Genomic DNA, 22180 nt, shown 5'->3' with positions numbered 1-22180 from the left:
CATTGATATAGCCTACAGCTGGTGGAAACAGATTCACCACACGGAGTGAGAGGAAGAAGAAGGAGAAGAAGAAGGGCTATGAAAGTGACGACGGCTTGATGTAGGAGGAGGGTGTTTTCAAAGAAGGCTCGAGAAGTGTTTTATTGTTTTAAAGAGAGTGGCACAACCAAAGATTTTTAGTCAAATAGCCTATATACAGCCACAAAATGCTCTGCCACGTTACTCGTCCGGATTCGGTGGTGATGGAAGTGGAAGTTGATGCGAAGGCGAACGGTGAAGACTGTCTGAATAAGGTATGGAGCAATAATCATCATAATGTTTGTTATTATGATACCCTTATAATAAAACACTCACAGGGCTGCAGAGCTCTTGAGAAACTTCAGATTGTCCTTATAACTTCTGCTCGATCGCTTATTTATGTCTCCTATAATTAAGAGGAATCAGTTTCTGTATGATGAGAAATACTTAATAATAATAAGATGCATTCACTGCTTGCTTGACATATTCATCTGTAAACTATGGATGCTTCATTGTTGCACACGATGGAAACAAAATGTTCTGCAGCGCGCAACGTGCAGGAAAAAAAAAACATCTGTTTGCAACAATGAAACATTTAAAAATGCCGATTTATAATGATTTGATATGCATGAAGTAAAGTTGAATACATCAGGGTTAAATGGTCGCCTCTCTACCTGCATGGCTTATAATAATAGTTACTCAGAGGCAGATGGCTTTGTGAAGGTTACTTCAGTTCATTCTTCAGCCTTTGCAGAAGCACTCAGCCTCTTCCTCTCACACTCAGACTGAAACTTTCAACCAAACTTGTTTACACCTCTTTTCCCTCCAAAGTGGACATGAAAGGAAAAAGTTTGCATGATCATCAGTATAGCCTCGAGTTGTTTTTTTCCCACCAATAAAATGCAAAAGCTTAAATACTTCAAATGCATGGCAACTTTGCCTTGGGTATGAATGAGTTTGATCTCCCTGCAGACGTTCACCAGCAGCAGCAGTTATGTAATAATAACCCCATGGCCAGGTTGCTGCTGCTGCTGAGGGGGCATGGGATTGTGGGTTTGATGAGCCCCCTTTACCCCCCTGGGAGAGCCTCTTCAAGTTTACTTCCACCCTATCGTGAGCTTTAGAATATTGATGGGTCTTTATCTGTGTGAGAGTAGCAGAGATCCTAATGAACAAAGTGATAAAAAGCCTCTTAAGTGGAGGGATAGGCAGAATGTTTTTGGCATCATTGTGATAAAGTTCCCTTAATAATAACCTTACAGCATATTGTAATTCAAGTGTTTTTCTGAGAGACTTCTGCACCTCTTCATGGTCCTGTTTTTAGGCTTTAAAAAATCTATGGGAGACTTTGGCCAATCACAGGTCATTTCAGAGAGCGAGCGTTCCTATTGGCTGTTCTTTCAACGGCGGCAGCTGTCAATCACTCACAAACTCCGATCAAACGGTCAAACCAGGCAGCTCTGATCAAATATTAATCAATATTCTGTTACTATAATGCCTATTTCTCGCGTAAAATGTTTTCGGAAACATCTTGTAGTGTACTGTTAAGCTGTAAAATTAGAAAGTTTGATTCAGTTGGTGGGCGGTGCATGATATTTCCTCCCTTAAATCTGTCTAAACAAAGTCCCATACTCTTTTCCCACACAGTTATAGGAACCCTTTTTGAATTTTCTTTGTTCAAAATCCACTTTTGTGTGACCCATTTCATTCATGTCTCTCCAGGTTTGCAGAAAGTTGGGCATAATTGAAGTGGACTACTTTGGGCTGCAGTTCACAGGCGGCAAAGGCGAGAACCTGTGGCTGAATCTGAGGAACCGCATCTGCCAGCAGATGGATAACGTGACGCCGTGTCGGCTGAGGCTGCGGGTCAAGTTCTTCGTGGAGCCTCATCTCATTCTGCAGGAACAGACGAGGTATGTTCACCAACTCTCGTGCTTTACATAGACTTTGTCTGCAAATCTGCCACTTGAAATAACTCGTCTGTGGGAATATGAACAGATACCACTTCCTTTATGACACACTGTGTCTGCAAGTCAGCTCGTCATCTTCTCTGAAAAAGCTCAGTAAAAAAATTTCATCAACACATTTCATATGACGAATGAATGATGAGCACATCCCGGAAAAAACAAAGCCATGATTAGTGAGTTGCTAGAGCATGATCTGATCTGATCACTTTGTTTACACTACTCAACCGAATGCCCTGTAGTAACCTCTTCCCCGGCCCTTCCGGGGTTACTAAAGGTCGTTCTAGCGGAGCTCCAGGCAGGAAATGTGATCCAGCAGCCCTGGAGGGGGAGGGGGGTAAATGTGTCACTCTGCGCCTGCCCCCAGAGACACTGTGTGCGCGACTGCCAGGACCTCTGTCACTGCCTCCATTCAACTCAGAATAACTTTTGTTGTGCTGTTTTTTTTTTTGTTTCAATTGTTTGTGGCCATTTTTGTCTGAACAAAAGCAATGCTCCTATTTTTATTTTTTTTTGGCAGATGCTGTTTGGAAACTGTGTAGGGTGTTTTCCTCCATAGGTTTTGTTTTCACGGGAATATGTCAGCACGAGTCACCGGTGCAGCTGGTTTCCATAGCGGTAATTAGACTATTGTTTGACAAGCATCAGGATATAAATCTCGTGGACTTTTTTGAGATTTTGAATCACATGTTCCGGAAATACCACAGTTATATTTTCACTTTAGAAACTAAGGCTGCGACTAACATTTATTTTCACTGTCGATTAATCTGTCAATTATATTCTCCATTAGTTGTTTGGTCTTGCTATAGCAGATAACACATTCGAGTCACATCTCTCCTCTCTACCAGATTAGTTTAAGGGAAAAAAAACACTACTCAGAACAAAGTAACAAGTCTAGATCCTGACTCAGTAGTCCCCTGCCCCAGTTCCGTTTGAAGTTATAAATAGCAATTTGCAAGACCTGTCCAAAAAAAAACGAGTTTTACACACGGTGTCTGGTGTGATACCGTGGATGTTATATTCACCTCAGGCGGTGCCACGAGTGTTTGATATCGCAGTGTAGGAAACATGGATGAGGAGGGAGGGCAGACTTGATGGGAAATTTGTTTGGTGTCTTTTTAAAGCTCCGCCATGCTGCCCTCTCTCTCTCGTACACACACAGCATGCCACTAGAGCTGTTCATTAAACTGACATGTATCTGCCTTGGCCAGGATTTGCCTGGCATTCCATTAAGCTCTCCGTTGCTCCTCCAGTTCACCCAGTTCACCCACTGCCCCATCTTCAGCTGTTTCTCCCTCTCCACTGCTGCTCCATCAAATAGATATCAACTTTGTTCTCTTGACAATTTTTTTTTTTTTTTTTTATTGCTGTCACGTCCTGTTTGTCCGTCACCCTCCAGTCCCCTCCCCCCCACACTCTGGCCCATATTTGGCAACCTTTGAAGAAAAAAAAGTGAAATGCAGCGGGGGCAGAGAGCAAGCGTGGAAGACTCTTGGCTGCCTGCGTTCTGACCTCCACTAGATTAGCAGGGGTTATCAACAGATGGCTGGCGTCGGGTGGGGGTCATTGGGTGGTTAAAGAAAAAAAAAAGGTGAGATAAAGATGTGAGATGGCAGGCAAGGGTATGTGGGGTTGCTGCTAATAAATACTTGCACATGGCACATGCCAGCATGCTGTTAAGTTATGTTTTTAATTTTGGCCTTCATGCCATCCATCTGCTCCTCAGATTAATTAAAGTGGTGGGTGAAGTAAACACTGGAATCAACTTTAGATATGAGGGCGAGGTGTTGACAGTACACAGCGGTGGCATTTTAGGTGAGAAACACAGGTAGGGTCATGAAATTATACGTGGAATTTCTGTGAATTATAAAATCTAACTCGACTTGTAGGGAATATGTTCATAATGTTAGTAAATTAGCACTTTTGGGGATCTGTAAGCTCCCATTTCACTCATTTCTTGTGCTGTCACCTTTGACCTACTTTAGGCTCGCCCTGCCTGCACACAACTTGCTCTGACTGCAAGCATGCTCGCGTCATCATGGCAAGCACATGTTTGTTACTCACAATGCCTATAGAAACATGCCCAATACTTGTCTTACGGAAATTTCTGTGTGCCACACGACATTTTTGACTGTTAAAAAAAAGCAAAGTCTGTGTCGTAAACAAGTTTTCAGAAGTCGAAACCAAACACATGCCTATCTCGACACACCCACTTTATAACCACACTGCATGTTTCACAAGTGTATGCGATTCGGAGCAAATGTTCTCAGCAGCTTACGGACAAAGCAAAAGGGGGACTGTATGGAACCAGGACTCTCAGTTGAGCTGAGGGGTGGGCCTCTCTTTCAACGCCCTTCTTCTTATAGGCCTTTATTACATAACCTGCACACTGGACTGAGCGCGCCAGAGCTGCTTATATAATCTGCTGTGTACTCGGCTGCCACGTAAAGCCTTAGCAGGTCACTCGCGTGTTCTTGCTCACATGCAGCTGACTATTTGGGTGCTCTGTGTTCATTCATTTTCATTGCATGTCTGTAAATGGGAGACTCGTGGGTACCCATAGAACCCATTTTCATTCACATATCTTGAAGTCAGAGGTCAAGGGACCCCTTTACAAATGGCAAATTGCCATTGCCAAGTTTGGAGCGTTATTTAACCTCCTTCCCTACAAGCTATTCTGACATGGTATCAATTAATTCCTTAGGTTTTCTAGTTTCATATGATGCCAGTAACTTTTCTCTAGCTTTAAAACTGAGCCCGTTACAACCGAAAAATCACAAGTTGCGTTAAAGAAATTAGTGGCGTTAGAACGAATTTGCGTTAACGCGTTATCTTTCTGTGGCAACCGTATCCCCTGCATCTGAAACCCCTTTCCTTTTAATCTCAATGCTTTTAAGATTCTCCACTCGCCTTGTTTCATAAATCTAGTGTTTCCGACCTTTATTTGCAAATAAGACACTTTTTGCAAAATGCATAAAGCTCCCAGCTTCTATTTTGGGCAGCTGAAGGTGCCACATTGAACAAAGACCGAAGCATCTTCCAGTGGTTGGAGATGGAGTTGCACTGAAGGATGCTTCCAACATTTTCTTGGCTCAACCTCATTTGATTTCATGCCAGTGAAAAAACAAACACAGTACCCTCTTAAAAACATCTGATTTGCCTTCATCTGTATTTTCCATGACGCATCAACTGAGGAAAATAACACTTCACGTCATTGGTTAAAGTGATGCTGACCCAAGGGCTTCAACAACAGCCTGTGTTATCTGCATCATTAAACACCACTTGCTGCGGGGTGTTTCTGGTTTAAATATGTGAATGTTTTCCCATCATTAGCCGTCGTATTTAGCATTCTGATCAGGCACACAGTGGATGTCCTGAAAGGGCACAGCTATTAGTACAGGCTTTGTCAACCTGCTTACCTCCTCAGGCGTTAAGCTTATCATTAACTTCAATCTAAACCAAATTTAGTTTTAACAATGAAAGAATTCATCTCAATATATTTGCATGCAAGTTTACATGTGTTGTTTTGTAATAGAATTCCTTTGTGTCACAAATTCAAATATTTATAAAAGACAGATGGGTCAGTGTCATCAACCTAGTCTTTGAGAACAGCCAACACTGGGAGACAGTGAGGAAAGACATTCATATCCTCAAAGTCAAACATGTCAGATTTCAACTAAACCGTCTGCTCAGTGATGCAGCACTGTACCGGGAATAATTCCACACTAACAATATTTAAATCCAACTTTAAGGACTCTGCTCTATTACTCCTTCTTACATAATCCCAGGCAGTTCAAAGACACGCTGGTCAGGGGCACTATGGAGAATAGATCTGCAGAGGTGAATGTGTGTGTGTGCTAACCTTGCAACAGACGATCGATCTGGCCGGGGTGTGTCCCTGCCTTTACCCCAGTGCATGGTGGGATAGCTTCTAACCCTATGTAGCATTTGTATAAAGGATCAAATGAGAAAAGACTTCACAATAAAACAATTAAATGAATCGCAAACTATTTTGATATTCGATTAAAGAGTCAAAATTCTCTGATTCCAGCTTCTTAAATGTGAATATTTTCTGGTTTCTTTACTCTTCTATGACAGTAAACTGAATATCCTTGAGTTGTGGACAAAACAAAGACATTTGAGGACGTATTCTTGGGCTTTGGAAAACACTGATCAACATTTTTCACCATTTTCTGACATTTTATAAACCAAATAACTAATCGAGATTAATAGAGAAAATAATCCACTATGAAAATAATCATTACTTGCAGCCCTAATGAACCAACATTTACATTAATCATCACTGATAAATTGCAGCAGCCCTACAATTCTTGTGTAACCGGCACATAACTCAACCACACCTTGTACAGTATTCTGCATGATTCAGCTGTGTTTTTCCAACATTTAAATTGCAGTTTAATCCTACCTTAGTTCACCCATGAAAACTGAGACAAGAGCTCTACACTGGCTCTTCAACTGAATGCTCTGCAAAAAAACAATTTGAGGTAATTTATTCAGGTCACACACAAGTTCTAATGTTTAGCTCACTGTGGCAGGATCAAGCCAAAGATCACACAAGATGCCTGTGGGGTCTTCCAAGTGTTCAAAAACTACACCCACATTTTTTTTTTTTTATCTGCATGCTTCATCAGCCATGAGTTTTCTTTCCTCCCTCGTGTGTCGTGCACTCGAGTAACCTAGCCCAGATCCGTCTCGTTTGAACTCGCAACATTAGCCCTCGCCCAAGAACGACAGAATTGTTTTATTTGTTTGGCGCCTGAACTTCGGATTGATGCTGAGCTTTTTAATCGCCGTTTTACCACCCAGTACAGAGCACCAGCCTGCGAGGCATTTAGCATACAAACAGCTTCTTTGTTTTATTGCTGTATAGCTTTCAACTCGGGCACAGAGCGAAGGGAAAGGCCCATGTGTTTACATTCAGCGTTTTGAAATGATTGTTTGTGCAACTCTCTGGTTAAAAACTTCGACAAGCGCTTCATAATCTGACTTTCCATTCAGCCCCACACCTTGGGAGAAGATGTTTCCGCAGCAGGGTTTACTATAGTTCATTGACCGATAGTAACCTCGCAGCACACACGGCTCCTGGCAGTGTGTCATTTGACTAGCTTACAAACCGCATTGTTGAGAGAGCCCAACTGATGAGGTCTGAAACTCTACTGGTGATTGGCTGGATGAGGTGCAGTCTCCAGGCAGAGGTGTTAGGTTTCAGTTCGTGGGGACGTTTTGTTCTTCTGTGAAGTGGAGCTGCTGACAGTCTGCCTACTGGGGGGAATAGACACTGGGTGGGTTGGGGCAGAAGACATTAAAATGAGACAATGGTTTTATAGACGGGTGGAACAGACTAGAGGGGGTTTAGTTGACTTGGTAATGAGTGTCCGGTTACTTGAAAGAGTGTGTCTGTTCCTTCTTTTTTTTTCTGGCACCAGAGTACATGTAAACACTTGTATAAAAAGTTTCAAATAACTCAACATTGAGTTGCGTAAAATGCCTAGACGCTGCCTTTTGGGACATTTTGGTGTTCTAAATTTGAACGGTTCAACGACTGGGCAGCAGAAATCATCTGATAAACTTCTCATCCTCCTCATCCCCTTAGCTCAGCTCTGTAGCCAGTGACCTATATTCCAATATTCTGTCTCAGTGTTCAGGCCTGATTTAATTGAATTATTCCAGTCAGGCAATCAAGTATTTTAACATCCCTGCTGCACCCCACATGACCTCTCCCTTCCTCACAACTACTGTTTTGAATAGCATTTATTCCTCCTATCTTGTAGCATTCACATGTCCTTTGACTGTAAATAAGTAAAGCCTCTTAAGACTTTGATTATGGGTTATCTCCCATGAAGGACAAAGCAATGATGAGATGTACACAGTGTAATACACTAAAAGTAGGCCAGGAGACAGTCAACAGAGAGAGTGCATTCAGTCTAAAGAAGGAGGCAACGCTGTGATGATCGCTTGCAGCGTTCACGGATGACTCTGTCACGATTCACGTGCAAATGTGTCTAAATAGTAATGTGCGTTAGTCATCGCCACGGTGAATCAAACGGGCTGCTGATAAACAGCTGACGCAGCATGGCATCCTCACGTCCCAATAAAAAAGAGACAGATTTGAAGTCCTGCGATTCTGTCGAGACGCGTTACTCTCAAGAGAGTCACAGTGACTTAGATGCCTGCGTGGTTGAGCATTTATCCGTTCTGCTGTCTCTTGTCTTGTCACCTTGGTTACGGGGCCTGTGTAAACCTGATGGGTTTGAACAGGGATAACAAGTGTACAGACAAATCCAGTCACTCAGGTCTCAAATGCTGTGCCCACTCAGGAGACATTTCAAAAATAGTAAAAAGACCCTTTTGAGTTTTGTCTCAACCAATCGGCCTCAAACGCCATATTGGGAAACGGTGGATTTATGCACCGTTGTCTCTTCCATGCCCTGAGTATAGGATGAACCATGACAGGTGCTGAGGCAGCACTACACTACCTGACTGATCCTGGGACAGCTGCCTGAGAATTTAATGTCGAGGGTAGTAGGGTAATCTGGACAAAACTTTTGCCCCTTGTTGTTATGATAACACGAGTTATGTGTGTTTTCACACAGCTGGTATTTAGAGGAGATTACAGTAGCGGTACAGCTTCACATGGGGCCTCGGTGGGAGAAATTGTTACTTTCTGAGTGCGAAGCAGCTGTGTGTTGTGGATTTCACTCGTGTTTTTGTGTTGTTTGGCAGAGCGCACATCTGACGGCTCTCATTCAGCCTCGGGGAAGTCAGTCAGCCAGGAACAGCTATCGTTGAACTGTAGTTACCTCTGTCTGCAGGCTCTGTTAACCCGTTCTACTGTACGGATTAAAACAGTTGTTCTCTTCCAAGTGATAATTGGAATTTTGGCCCGAGCTCAGCAAAACACACGCACACTTGTTTATACATGTGTTTGCCCACAACAATGGGAACGCAGGAGTCAGATGTCTGTTGCCCAGTTGCCAAATAGTCCACATTGTCACAGATGCTTTGTCAAGTGAAACAATACCAAGGTTAAAACTCATCTTGTTACACACTCTGTAAGTGCGTAAGACCAAACTAACAGGCTAGGACTTGTGCTGGGAGGATTTAAGATATTAAATGCCTTGCTCGGCGGCATGGTGACGTACCTCCTTGCCAATCCCCGCCTGAACTACAGTAACCTCCGCAGCTTGCCCTGTAGTAACCCTCCGCCGGCACCCTGTAGTAAACTCCAGTCGGCTCTATTGTTTGCTTCAGGCAGGTAGCTAACTAACAGCGCTCCCATCACATGACGCCTGCTGGGCCTGACAACAATAGAGAGCTGTGTGTGCGTTGGAGGGAATGGGATGTTTAACACCATATCAAAGCGATGTTTGTTATGCCTGAGGCTAGTCAGCTACGGGGCTTCGTTGTTATGGTCTGGCTTTATCAGGAGGCGGCGTAGACCGACTTTTCGTTTGTGTGCCTCACACGGACGCTTTCGCTACCGTTGTTGCTCCCCGGAAGCACCGCGAATGTGGATGAAGGTGTGCCTCTGTTATTGTGTACTGAAGCAATACACGTGTGTGTGTGTGTGTGTGTGTGTGTGTGTGTGTGTATTCGACTAGTGCGCTGCTCCCTCAAGAGGTTTTTAGTCCCACAAGATGACAGAGGAAGCGTCACCTCAAGCTTGTTCCACCGCGTCCCCTGCAGTTCCCACGAGACATCTCGGCAAAGGTGCATTTTTCTACATAAACGAAACGCGATGGGTTTATATAAAGTTAATAAAAGGGGTGATGAGTGCTACCTTCCCCCCTCCACTCAGTGTCCCTCCTAAACCCCTCTCAAATATCCTCAAGCCGCGGTGTGACCTGATTTGCACAAATGAAAAATGTCTCTTTGCTTCAAAGAGAACTGTAGCCCGAGGGAAATTTTTCTTTCTTTCTTATTTTCGGAAATGACAAGCACGTTCTGGCGGTCTGCTTTTAGTCTACCACATCAGGATGCGGTGGGCCGAATATTCACATTAAATTGTTCAACTGCTGGAACTCTTGTCAGCCATACTTTAATTTCTGGCATCGTCATTAAGCTCTACATTAGGCCACTGCATGCATGGGCACTGTTGTTTTTTACTATGTATTGGTGAGACACGTGGGGAGAAGTAATGACCGATGTTAAAATGAAAGAGCTGACTAGGCAAACCAACAGGATACCAGCTAATCAACATTAGCCATGCTGTCTGACTGGTTTGCGGTCACAGACGCAGGTGCCTGGAAGCAGGCCCTTTTGACTATACAAGCTCCTTAAGGTTACTGTGTCATAGGTAATCTCGAGGAAGGATCAGTTCACTGTAGGTTACTCTAGTTCAACGCTCCTCATGATGCAAGGATCCAGTCAGTCAGGGTGTTACTCCTTTTGACGTTTTGTCTCCTGCTGCTAGAAGGAAAGAATTCCTCACATCTTGCGGTCAAAACAATGGAAAGGACCCGCCGTGGCTTATTTTTTTGTGAATTTAGCTGTTTTCCTTGGCCGCACCAGAACTCGATGTTCTCATTTTAATCATTCAGCCCAGACAATAACAATTGTTGTTTTTGACCGCCATTAATCTTTGAACTATGTTCTCAACTGTCACTTCATAAAGGAATTCCCCCAAGTCGAGCAAAAAAACACTAGGCTTGTCTTTAAATGGGCAAATATATTGCACGATTTATGAGGTTATTGAACCACATTTTTGACACCGAGACACAGACAGGATGCCGGCCATTGTAACTCCTTTTTAAGTCCCATAACATTCAGACGTGTCGTGATCCCACATTGGCCCAGCAGATACAGTTGTCCACTGAGGTTAAAAGTCCAAGTACTTCCTCTACTGGTGGAGAAAACGATCCTGTAACTCCTTTCCCGCTCTGAACTTCCACTTTTAGAGACCTCGAGTGAATTTTCACTCTTTAAAAGGAAGTTGTAGTGGTGTGTTCTGAGGAAGAGATTGAAAAAGAGAAAGTGAGTCATTGTGAACAAATGTCACAGTTGCTTTTCCTTCTGCTGCACACACACAAACACACAAACACCTGGCGTCTGTGGTTGAAACTCAAGCCGTATAATGACCACCTGCTCTGGCCAATGTGTGCTCCAGACGTCCAGACTCCTCAACGATCACACATGAAAGTCGGTTGAACAGTGAAAGCGGGCACTGTTTATGACGGATAAACAAAAAGTAAAGAGTTCAAAGTCATCAATTGAGAGTTTTCCCCTTTTTTGACCATCGCTCTGTTTTCTTCCTGTCTCACCAGACAAGTCTTCTTCACACACGTGAAGGAGGACCTCCATAACGGACACCTACGGATGGGCTCGGAACAAGCGGAGGAGCTGAGCGCGCTCCAGGCGCAGGCCGAGTTCGGCGACTACAACCAAAACACAGCCAAGTACTGGTACTCTGAGCTGTGCGGAGAGGAGCCCAGCACCGCCACCATGAACAGGTACGACACTTTTTTTAAGCAACCCAACATGAGCCTTAAGAAGAGCAGGAAGGTGAAATGTTAATGATAGTGAATACATATCAGAATCCTTCTGTTCTCTCCACATCTTACTGTAAATAAAACCCTACCCTGACCACTGATGGTGTTGAGGTTTTTTGGGGTCGTTTATACAAGACAACTGGAATTTGGACTACATTTGAACAGCCCCTATACATACTAGTTAACAAGCTCTGGCTAATCATTGAATCCTGTTCTCTCTGTGTCAGCTCCTCTTGCTATCTCTGAGGGGAGACAGTCCATCACATGATGAAAAGTAAATAATGGGTCATGGATGGTATAATGTGGCAGACAGTGTTCAAGGAATTGAAATAAAGGGAATCAAAATGCCATCTTAAGCAAGATAAAAAACACCAAAATGCTACGCTGAGTCAAACCGATTGTGCTGGCTTTTATATTCTGCAGCATTGTTATCTAAAGTCTTTCACCTCAGATAAATAAAGACAGACACTGCAGGAGTACATCTCACACAGCCACACTAGTGTGTGTATAGGGAGTTTCACAGCTGACACACACAAAGTAGAGATGAACCAAACAGCAGCTGACAGGAAATCAGATAGCATGTGTTTTGCAGAGTTCCACTGACAGATCCTCTCACTGTACATCTCCAAATGTTTTCTCTGTAAACAAGAAGAGGGTGACAAACTTTCACTACTGCAAGGTTTTTGAGAAGTCTGAGAACGTGGATCCCATTGCGCTGTGCAAACAGCACCGCACCACACTTTACACTTTAGCAATGCCTGTGCCACCTACAACTGTTGGGAATCTATCCAAGAATTACTGCAGCAGTGTCTCCAATTTTGTAGTTGTAGCCTTTGGCGAGCCTACTGGGACCATTTGTGGTGCAAATGGCACTCTTGTTCCTCACACGCAGAGACTCTTAAATGATACATTATCAAGCCCCATCTGCCGAACCTGCTGCGTTAAACTTGTGCTGTATCGAACCAGCAGGCACCGCTGCTCACTGCTACACCTACGCTCAACCTCCAGCCTATTGTCTATACCCTTCATAGAATGATCTCCCTACTGTGGATCAATATGGTATACATTAGCAGGGATGGGAAGAGTACTACAATATTATACTCAAATAAAAGTACTTTTAAAGAAATTGAGATAAAAAATACGTTATTGATTTTTATAAATACTCAAAAAAGTACAAAAAATGTATGTGTTACAGTAACGAGAGTAAATGCAATTTGTTACTTTAGCCCCTGGCTGTTAAGCTTTTTCAGGCCTCACTGGCTACAAGAAGCATTCAGCTATGCTGCCCGAGCATTGATCTCATAAATATAGTTATCAGATAAGAACCTGTTTAGCATCGGAGCTTTCTGCCAGAGGATGTGTTCAATATGACAGCTAAAACACACACTACTGTTTCTTGTATAATACACCTCTCACAGTGGGTGTTCCTTGATAAAAGATTATCTGTATGATAAAAGCTTGTGTCAGAAAAATTGTCATTTCCAATTCTGAGCTTCAGAGCTAAATAAATAATCGTCTTTCTTCCCCCCCTGCAGCATCATATCCAGACACAAGGCTCTGGAAGGCTCGAGCCAGGGCTCGGTGGAGTATCAGGCCCTGCAGCTCATCTCCTCTCTGGAGCATTACGGCGTGGAGTGGCACTGGGCTCGCGACGCAAACGGCCAACGGCTGGCCATAGGAGTCGGCCCCGAGGGCATCGCCATTTGCAAGGAGGACTTCAGCTTAGTCAACAGGTACGCTCCATCTACACATCTGCAAAACAGCTCTGCGTATTCTTATATAGTGATGGTTTCCTTTCATGTAACAGCTTCTTCTCTTTCCTCCTCATCTTAGAATAAGCTATCCACTCATCCAGATTGCAACCCAGTCGGGGAAGAGCGTGTACTTGACGGTTACCAAGGACACGAGTGACAGCGTGGTGCTGTTGTTCAAGCTGATCAGTAACCGGGCAGCCAGCGGTCTGTACCGGGCCATTACAGAGACCCACGCCTTCTACAGGTGAGAGCTAAAGGCGTACAGTAGGCTGATTACTGCTTTACAGCAATCTTCCTTGTCACTGTAGCACGTTTTGGTGATACAGAGCAGTTACTTGTTCACTATCCTTCACTTAACACTAGTAGATTAAAAAAGAGGAGGTGACCTAAAATGTGTTGTGTAAACATTTGTTCTGCTCTATTTGTGCTTCCTGAGTGTGCATTCTCACACATTTGTACACATTGACTAAGTGTGCCCCCTTTCAACCCTTTTTATACATGCAAAGGGATGTATAATACATGTAATGGGCTTGAATGAGTGCGGGTGGAAATGTAGATTGCACAGGACAATCTTCACTGTGTTTTTCCCCTTTCCATAGTCTGTGCACGTGTGTGTGTCTGAAATTTGCAGTGCGGACAATTCAAATGGCTGAGCTATGAAATTGTCAGTCACAATAGTACAAAGGTACAAAAGACGGCCCTGTCCTTTTGTTTCAGGGATGGGGTTTTTAGCTCAGAGTCTGCAGAATTCTTTTTTGGCGGGCATGTCTTCGTCCTGCTTGAAACTAGTGTTTACCTTACAGCGGTGGATGTGGCATCAGAACAGGATGAACATTAGATGTTGCCTAAATAAACAGTGCAATGGGATAAACAGACATACCCGCCATGACAGTGAAGGGAAGATTGTAAGGCAGACAGTAGATTGGTTTTGTCTGGTCAAATGCTTTGATTTTTGCTGACAGTAGTAATCACGTCTTATTTTCATTTTCCAGGTGTGACACGGTTACTAATGCGGTGATGATGCAGTACAGCAGAGACTTCAAGGGCCACCTCGCGTCACTTTTCCTCAATGAAAACATCAACCTGGGCAAGAAGTACGTCTTCGACATCCGACGCACCTCCAAGGAAGTGTACGACCACGCCCGCCGCGCCCTCTACAACTCCGGCGTCGTGGACCTGGTGTCCGGCAACGGCGGCGAACGCTCCTCTCCCTCGCGCTCCCCGAGCCGAGACGACCAGCAGGACGAGGGGCTGGACTGCGGCAGCTGCCAGCAGAGCCGAGCCCTGCAGGAGCGGCTGCAGAAGCTCAGGGAGGCTCTGCTGTGCATGCTCTGCTGCGAGGAGGAGATCGACGCCGCGTTCTGCCCGTGCGGCCACATGGTGTGTTGCCAGACGTGCGCAAATCAGCTGCAGGTGAGACTCTTCTTCACTCGCCAAAAATGTCTTTCACATAAGGGGGGGGCTTTTCATGTGTGGTTAGCATTTTTCTTATGTCATGTATGCTGAGAAATGACAACACTGCTGACATTTGCTGTACTGCAAAATGCTGATGTCAGCAAAACCTTAGAAGCGGCACTTTATAAAAGCCAACAAGAGCTTGAAAAGCAAAGACATTTTGCTTTGTTTTCTGTTTGCTCCTTGCCTCAAGGCACCTCAGCCTGCTTTGAGTTTCCAGCTATACAGAAAGCTCTTTAATTAAACTTCAGTTCAAACTTCTCATCCTTTTTTATGGTCCTTTAAACAACCATCCACAGCTTTGCTTGCACTCTGCTGACCTGATTGTCCCCCACAACTTAATCAGCTAAATGTTGCCCCTCTTTATGGAAGCAGATGGTGTGCGTGTGTGTGTGTGTGTGTGTGAGTTTGTCTTATGAAGGGATTATAGCAGCCAGGCAAATCTTACTTCCATTAACTCCACTAAGAAACGTGACCCAGCTAATGGACGCGAGAATGAGTCAGTAGAAACTCAAGATGAGAGAAGGAAAGTTCCACAGCTTTTAGCATGATTGTGGAAACTGTTCTAGCAATCCATTACACCTTTTCATGCTTAGGCTTGCTTCGCCCGTTACTGTAAGATATTCGTCACAGTGTCCTTCAGTCTTAACATTAACATTGGTCAGATGGCCTGAGGGGTGACTAATTGGTTGCCTTCATGGCCGTCAGCAGTACTCTCCACAGCTCAGTATGATGAATACTCTTTGTACTGTGTGATTGGGGTTACAGCTTGCACCTTTCTTTTGCTGGCTTTGACACCTCTTGCTTTTAAGTCACGTGTCTGCTGGCACGTCTGCTGGCTTAACCCAATTTATCATACATTTTGTTAAAGGGTAACTTTTTCAACGTGGACCCGATTTTCCCATGTTTAAGTGACTAATGGGGACAACAATTTCTGAAATCGGTCCAGTATTGAGGGATAACGCTGTAACCGGTGAGCACTAAAAGTGCTCGTTTTTGCCACTGACGGGCTCAGATTGTTATCATAAGTGTCGGACAACATTATGGAAAGGACCCTACAGAGAGATACAACTTATTTCTTACCTTTCACTTCATACCGTGTTTGTTATTGTGTCTAAGTCTCGCTCAATGAGAAGTCTTGAAATCTGAATATCCTTATACTCTGGCTCAAATAAATCAAATTCAAAGACCTCATCCACATTGTCGACACTAAGCTACACATTCTGTACTCCAACACAACAAACTCTGATCAGCCGGCACTTGTGTTTCCACCATGGATGTATTCCACTATTCCACCGTTGTCTTCCAGCAACATGTCATCTCGCCAGATTTCAGAACGAGACTACTCCTTGAGAGAGAGTCTTTCCATAATGTCCATAATGTCAGACACTTATAATAACAATCAGAGCCTGTCATGGCAAAAACGAGCACTTTTAGTGGACGCAAATGTTGGTGCCAGCTTGCCCCAATAGCACCATATTACAACCCGTGAGCAGCTGCCGTCTACAGCGCTCACCCTCAATACTGGAACAGTTTCAGAAATTGTTGTCCTTATTACTCAGTTAGACACAAAAAATGAAGAAAGAAGGTCCAGGTTGAAAAATACCAAAGTCACCCTTTAACTTGGTGTAGCTATGCTCAGATCTGTTTTGTGATGAGGTCTTACTTTATGAGTTCATAACAAGAAAGATTCATCCCAACATTCCCAAAGCATGCCAAAATGTATTTCCAAAGGTAACGGGGCTACTAAAAGGTTCACAACTTTTAATGCATTAGTTGAACCACTTCAGAGTTGGCTCAAAGCACAAGTGACCTCAAATACTCTGTACTTAGTTCTTTTCTGTCCTTTCCCCTCAGTTGTGTCCGGTGTGCCGGTCGGACGTGGAGCACGTGCAGCACATCTACCTGCCCACCTGCACCAGCCTGCTGAACCTGACGCTGACCGACAACCACCAACACCGCAGCAGCAGCATCCCCGCGCCCATCCACAGAGAAATGGCCTCCCCTCACAGCTGCTCGGCGACAGAATACGACCACAAGATCTACCACACATAAAAGACAACTCCACCAAAACGCCATTATAAAACCAGCCGGATTAAGGTTTCATGAAGAAGGAACATTTCTCGTCCGTCTGCGTTTCCTGCCTGGACTCCACGAGCTACCAAACGTATAGAAACTCTTGAGCATATTCAAAGATTGACACAGTCAAACCACTCCCTCAACTAGTGTGTGTTTTATTGTTGTATCCCTTTGGACTGTCAGTGTGTCTGGTTGGTTCTTTGGCTTGCGTGTCATTCTGTCCAAATCTTGTTTGTTTTGAACACCCCCTGCCACAAGATGATTTTAGATTAGGCTCTTATTGTCCTTAAATTATTGCATCAGTTGACCTGATACAGAATAGAAACATTCTTTTGTTTTTGAATTAAGTTTGTCAATTGTTTTTTCTTAGCTCCATATCAGGCTCATAGCCCCAGAAACCATAAGATGAATGGATGTGTTTTCAGAATAGCTAAACACTCTACAATTTATTTTTTAATTTTTTAATTTTTAATGCTTCCTGACATTTTAAAGCTTATGTTTTTTTGATTTGAGAACTGAATTTTATTGTGTTAAGAGAGTGAAAAGCATTTATTTTTTTAATATTTTATTTCTTGTTTTTCATGTTCCATGTTTTTCATGCCAACTAAGGGGGTATTTAGAGGCTAAGCAGCGCTGCTCTGGGTGTAGCATTGCATACTAATAAGACACACCAGGCATCGTGGCCCCGTTCTTGTGCTCCCTGGGTTAAATGGGGTTCTCGAAGGTTCACCACAACTGTGAATGTGAACGTGAAACGCAGCATCTCGCCGACACTCCCACAACCTCCTTCACCTTGAAGCGGATCTTGTTGATTAACTGCCACTTGTCCAAAACAACAAGCCCGGTTTCATTGACTGATGCACCTTTTCATTTTTATCTCCATGACAACAGAAAGTTAGACATCACGAGCACAAAATGCTCTTCTATTAGACACGAGTACCACAAGGTGTTATATACAAAGAAAAATAGGAATTGGTCCAGCAGCAGCTGCTTCCTCTGAAAACCTCAGCTATAAATGGCTCCTCTGGGGTGTACTAGTGAGTTCCTTTTGACATTTTTTAAAGGGTACTAGGAGATCTGTCCGTGCAATACTTGCTTGCTTATTGAAAAGCTTTTTCATTTTCAAGTTTTATTTAATTTCAAAGACTATATTTAAGAGAAAAAAAACGACATTGTCACTTTACCAAGGAAGTTTTCCACACGTCTGTAGGGGGTTTGGCCTTAATGTAGCAGCAACACCGTGTTTATTATGAACTTTCCACAGACTTTTTTTTCTGGTAAGAAAAGGAAAACTTTTATTTCTTTAATGCTGACTCGATTAAACTCAGTCGCTGCAGGGGAAGGACTTTTATTTTTCACATTGTACAAGTAGCGATTTGTTTCTGTTTTCTGAAGCAAAAGCCACTATTCTCTGTTAAATAACTCAGAATTAAATCCTTTTTTATATATTCTGTTTTCAACTAAAGAGAAAGTATTAATAAAGTTGTTTTTAAAAAACACACTGTGGATTTCTGGGGCATTTATTGTTGTGAAAATATTTGTGTATTTGAATGATCAGATGAGATGGAGATGAAAAATCAGAAAAGCCTTCTGTGTTTTTCCTCTTGACTTTACTCGTTGGCTTGCTTTCCTAACTTCCGTTTCTCTTCTCGTGCACTGAGTCGCTTAAGCTGAACAGCCAATTAGAGTGATTTCTCTCACTGACGAGCTCCGCCGCCGATTCAACATGGGCAACACGGGCAGACTAGAGCCGACAGTGTGGGACACACCACAAAAACTAGGCCGACTGTCAGCTAGGTGTGTCAGGGCCTTTTAAAACTCAGAAAATCCTTATAATACGACAAAATTAAAAATAACTCTTCGGTTGATTGAATTGCTCCCAAATCATGTCCACTAAGGCTTTGACCTTTTGATGAGGAGTTTAAAGGGGCAACCAGTCAAAAGATGTTGGGAACTACACTTAGACTAACTAGTCATTTCCCTCATGACACCTATACACTCATATCAGGCATCTGTTCCAATACACATATTCACTGACCGATAAACAGCAAACCGCTGTTGACACCATTCGTGAGACCTTGTTCTTGGTTTTACTCAGCAAAGTTATCAAGAGAAATCAGTAAACCTGCCGTCTTGAAAAAAATCAGACCTCAGAGGTTTCAGATGACACATGGCGATAGGAGAAACGGCAACAAAAAGTGTTATCTTGTGACCTGTGGGGAGCCATTACCTGCCGTGACCTTCTCCAGCACCCCAGGTGAATCGTACTCTGAAAGGTCAACGTGATATTTTGTCATTGTCAGACTAAGGAAGGGAATTGAGAGTTGTGCGGTCTGTGGTACAAAGAGAGTCTGGATGTTGATGAGAAATGACAAGCTCCACTGGACTGTGATTATAAAGTCTGCAAAGTAAAGCAGCTGTTGATTAGTCAGACTTCACCTCTCTGTCTTTTCATGACCTTCTGGGTGAGAATGCTTCTCCCTTTCTCCTCTTATCTCTTGTTTTTTATTTGCTCTCTTGCAGCACTGCCATTAAACACACTCCAAGGACACGGCTGACAGCAGGGAGGGAGAGACTTATGAGGAAGAGTGCTGTGATGTCAGTCAGCCATGCACAACTCCAGTATCATTGTATGCTTGAAAACAACAACACAACAAGTAGCCTCAAAGAGAAGTGTTCAACTCGAACCTTAAAAATACGAGGAAGTGAAACGAAAAACATCTGTAATTGGGACACGCCGCAGCCTGAGAACAATGACACATGTTCGAGATCAATTAACAACTGACACAGATTCACACACATGCACATGTAGACACAAACAGGGCCAAACCGCCCGCCGTCAGGTCACGGCCTTTGCACCAATGCTCTGCCATGACCCAGTGACACTTAGTCAAAGCACATACGGGAAAACTATTAGTCATGTCAGGGATAAGGTGGATAAGCTTGTGGTGTTATGATATATTTCTAAAGAAAAAGAAACACGGAAACACCGCAGAGATGTTAAGCTCTTCGAAAATGTGGAAACCTGAGAACATTTTCTGTTGTCACACTAATCCGAAATGTATTCGTAATACCACACACAACTGCATTAATCTCTTGTTGAGAAATTTCCAACAAAATATGGATTTTGCAGTGGGCGGTGACATGTAGAGCCAATGTCAGAGGAAAATAGAAAACTAAAAAAAAAGGCTTAGTGGATTCATTGAAGACTGTGGATTTTGGATTTGCCTAATCTGTTGCATATTAATGCTTTACTGGAATTTGGTTTCAATAAAACCCCCCTGGTATGTGGGGCATTTACAGTCCTTTTAAACAATTAGATATCACCGTTTTTCAAAAAACATAATATGTATACCTCAGACAGATTCAGACGTATCTTTAAATGTTCTGCCAAAAACATTTTCACAAACAATTCTTTCAACTCTATCAGGCTTTCCTTTGCAAATGTCCCTTTTCTAGTGTGGATGTAGCCGAGAGCGACAGTCAATAAAACCTGATGGAGGCGTGGTTGGTGACCCACTTTTACAAATGACCATACTATACTGGTGATGAAAAGCTGCAGCAGGATTCAAACCGAAATCTGCAGGTATAAGGTTGTGACTAGAAAAACAAAGGAAGGTGTTTCAGATATGAAGGGGAATGTAGTGATGATGCAGGCCTTATCAGCCATTTCCTTAAAATAAACCCCCTATTGTCTTCATTTATGAAATCCCAACCTACTCTTAATGTCATAACAGATCCAATTCATATCTAACAATCTGCAATCAACCGTTGGCTCCCTCTGTGTGTTTATTGGCCCCGTACAGAACGTTTCCTTTATGTCCACTGGTGTCAAACCAGAGATGTTTCCCAGTTCCCACAGGCCTGCACTGCTGCCATAAGTTTTGAGTTACATGCTGAGAGCGAATGTCACTTCACCTCTCACGGAAACATCTGCCCAAATTTATGACTGACCCAGCTACTAGTGTTTACTCCGCATGCCACAAGCCAATAACAAAGAATGAGGGTTCAACTCGGGACGCCTCAAAACGCCACTTTCATTTCTACCAGTTCAGACAGAACTAAGTGATGTAAAGTATGTGGCCATTTAAGGCTTGTGCCTCGACCAATCCTGACTGCATGGTGGTTAAGGTTAGGAGCTTATTTACTTCATATGAAACATACTTTAGAATTAGGTTAAGTATGTAGAGTCCAGTTATATAACAACATAAAGGCACAAAGGAGAGAAGAGCATGTAGTAAGTCTGCTCCGTTCCTCTGCCTATCAAACAAACTTGCCATGCTTTCTTCTTAATGGAATTTGACCTACTTCTCTGGAGTTGGAGCTTGTTGTTATTATTTCTACACGTATGCCTGTTTAAGTGTAGTCCGTGCAGGAGTGTTGCCCTACTGAGAGAGAGGGGAAGTGCTGCATGTTCAGCTCGGCGTCATCTCCTGCATTCAAATTCTACTTCATCACTTCAAACCTCACAACACAAAGCTGCGCGTATTCCCACGATGGACAAGATTCTTCTTCATCCTCGCTACCTGAGCCACTCAGGTGGAAAACAAATAGAATTTTTAAGTTCTTATCACTTCAACTCGTGCCAGAAAGGAGAACATCAAAGATTCTCACCCACCCACTGCCATGTGGTTTCCACATCTGCTCGGCCCAGTGACACACTGCCAAGGGAAACGCAGCTCCTGTGAATGTGTTTGAGGTAACTTTCCTCTGAGCAAACAGAGCCCACCTCTTGATGGCATCGTCAGCTGGTAACTGAATACGGGGTCTAGTCTATGTGTGTGTGTGTGTGTGTGCGTGCGTGTCTCTCAGAGGTTTTAGACGGGTGTAAACAGCCTGCCAGTGCCAGGCGACACAATGTTCTCTATGCAGAGAATTTAAAGTGGTCATTACCACGTCCACTGTACCATGTTATAGTGAAGTCTGGTGCTAATACAGACTGCAAAGGCCTTATATTCTCTGTGTATACCTGAAAATGTTAACATTTCGATTCATATTTCAAAATTATGAAGGATAGCATAAAGGGTAACTTCTTTCTTTATCAAAATAACAATTTATCTAGTCTTAAAGGTGCTAAATGCGGGATTGAGAGCATTTCTATTGCCTCCGCACAGCTCTCAACATGTTGACGGCTGAGCCGGCAGCTCGTAGCTAACAATGCTAACAGAGCTAACAGTGAAAACAAAGGCTACTTTGCCACAATGGCGGCGGCGGCGGTCAGGATGGCGTTATCAGCCGTAACCGCCATGAGCTAGCCAGTGGGACACGCTCACATGTACTTAAAGCACAAGCGGCCGGCCGGGCTATGTCAACAAAGCATGGAGAAGATCTGATTACAACGCACAGAGGGAGAAGGACTTCATTCTCTGCTCAGGTAGACATTACTCTTCTATATCTTTAC

The 22180-nt window shown here is 43.4% G+C and overlaps 1 protein-coding gene across 1 annotated transcript; it reads left to right on the top strand.

Annotated features, from left to right (window-relative positions):
• Positions 1 to 24: 24 nt before the first annotated feature.
• mylipa (myosin regulatory light chain interacting protein a) lies at positions 25 to 18278 on the top strand. Its single transcript, XM_074612555.1, has 7 exons — positions 25 to 293; positions 1741 to 1931; positions 11267 to 11452; positions 13027 to 13224; positions 13325 to 13489; positions 14238 to 14658; positions 16558 to 18278. The coding sequence occupies exons 1-7, from the start codon at positions 207 to 209 to the stop codon at positions 16753 to 16755; spliced, it is 1446 nt and encodes a 481-aa protein (XP_074468656.1). The 5' UTR covers positions 25 to 206; the 3' UTR covers positions 16756 to 18278.
• Positions 18279 to 22180: the final 3902 nt, after the last annotated feature.

This window comes from Sebastes fasciatus, chromosome 17 (genome assembly GCF_043250625.1).
Source record: "Sebastes fasciatus isolate fSebFas1 chromosome 17, fSebFas1.pri, whole genome shotgun sequence".
Taxonomy (NCBI): Eukaryota; Metazoa; Chordata; class Actinopteri; order Perciformes; family Sebastidae; genus Sebastes; species Sebastes fasciatus.
The sequence above is the reverse complement of the archived record's forward strand: the minus strand, read 5'-3'. Positions and strand labels throughout refer to the sequence as shown.

Excerpts from the sequence above, each read along its gene's own strand:
- mylipa (XM_074612555.1), top strand. The coding sequence starts at position 207 with ATGCTCTGCCACGTTACTCGTCCGGATTCGGTGGTGATGGAAGTGGAA. Across the intron at positions 11,453-13,026 it reads AGCACCGCCACCATGAACAG|CATCATATCCAGACACAAGG; the intron begins GTACGACACTTT and ends CCCCCCCTGCAG. Across the intron at positions 13,490-14,237 it reads GAGACCCACGCCTTCTACAG|GTGTGACACGGTTACTAATG; the intron begins GTGAGAGCTAAA and ends TTCATTTTCCAG.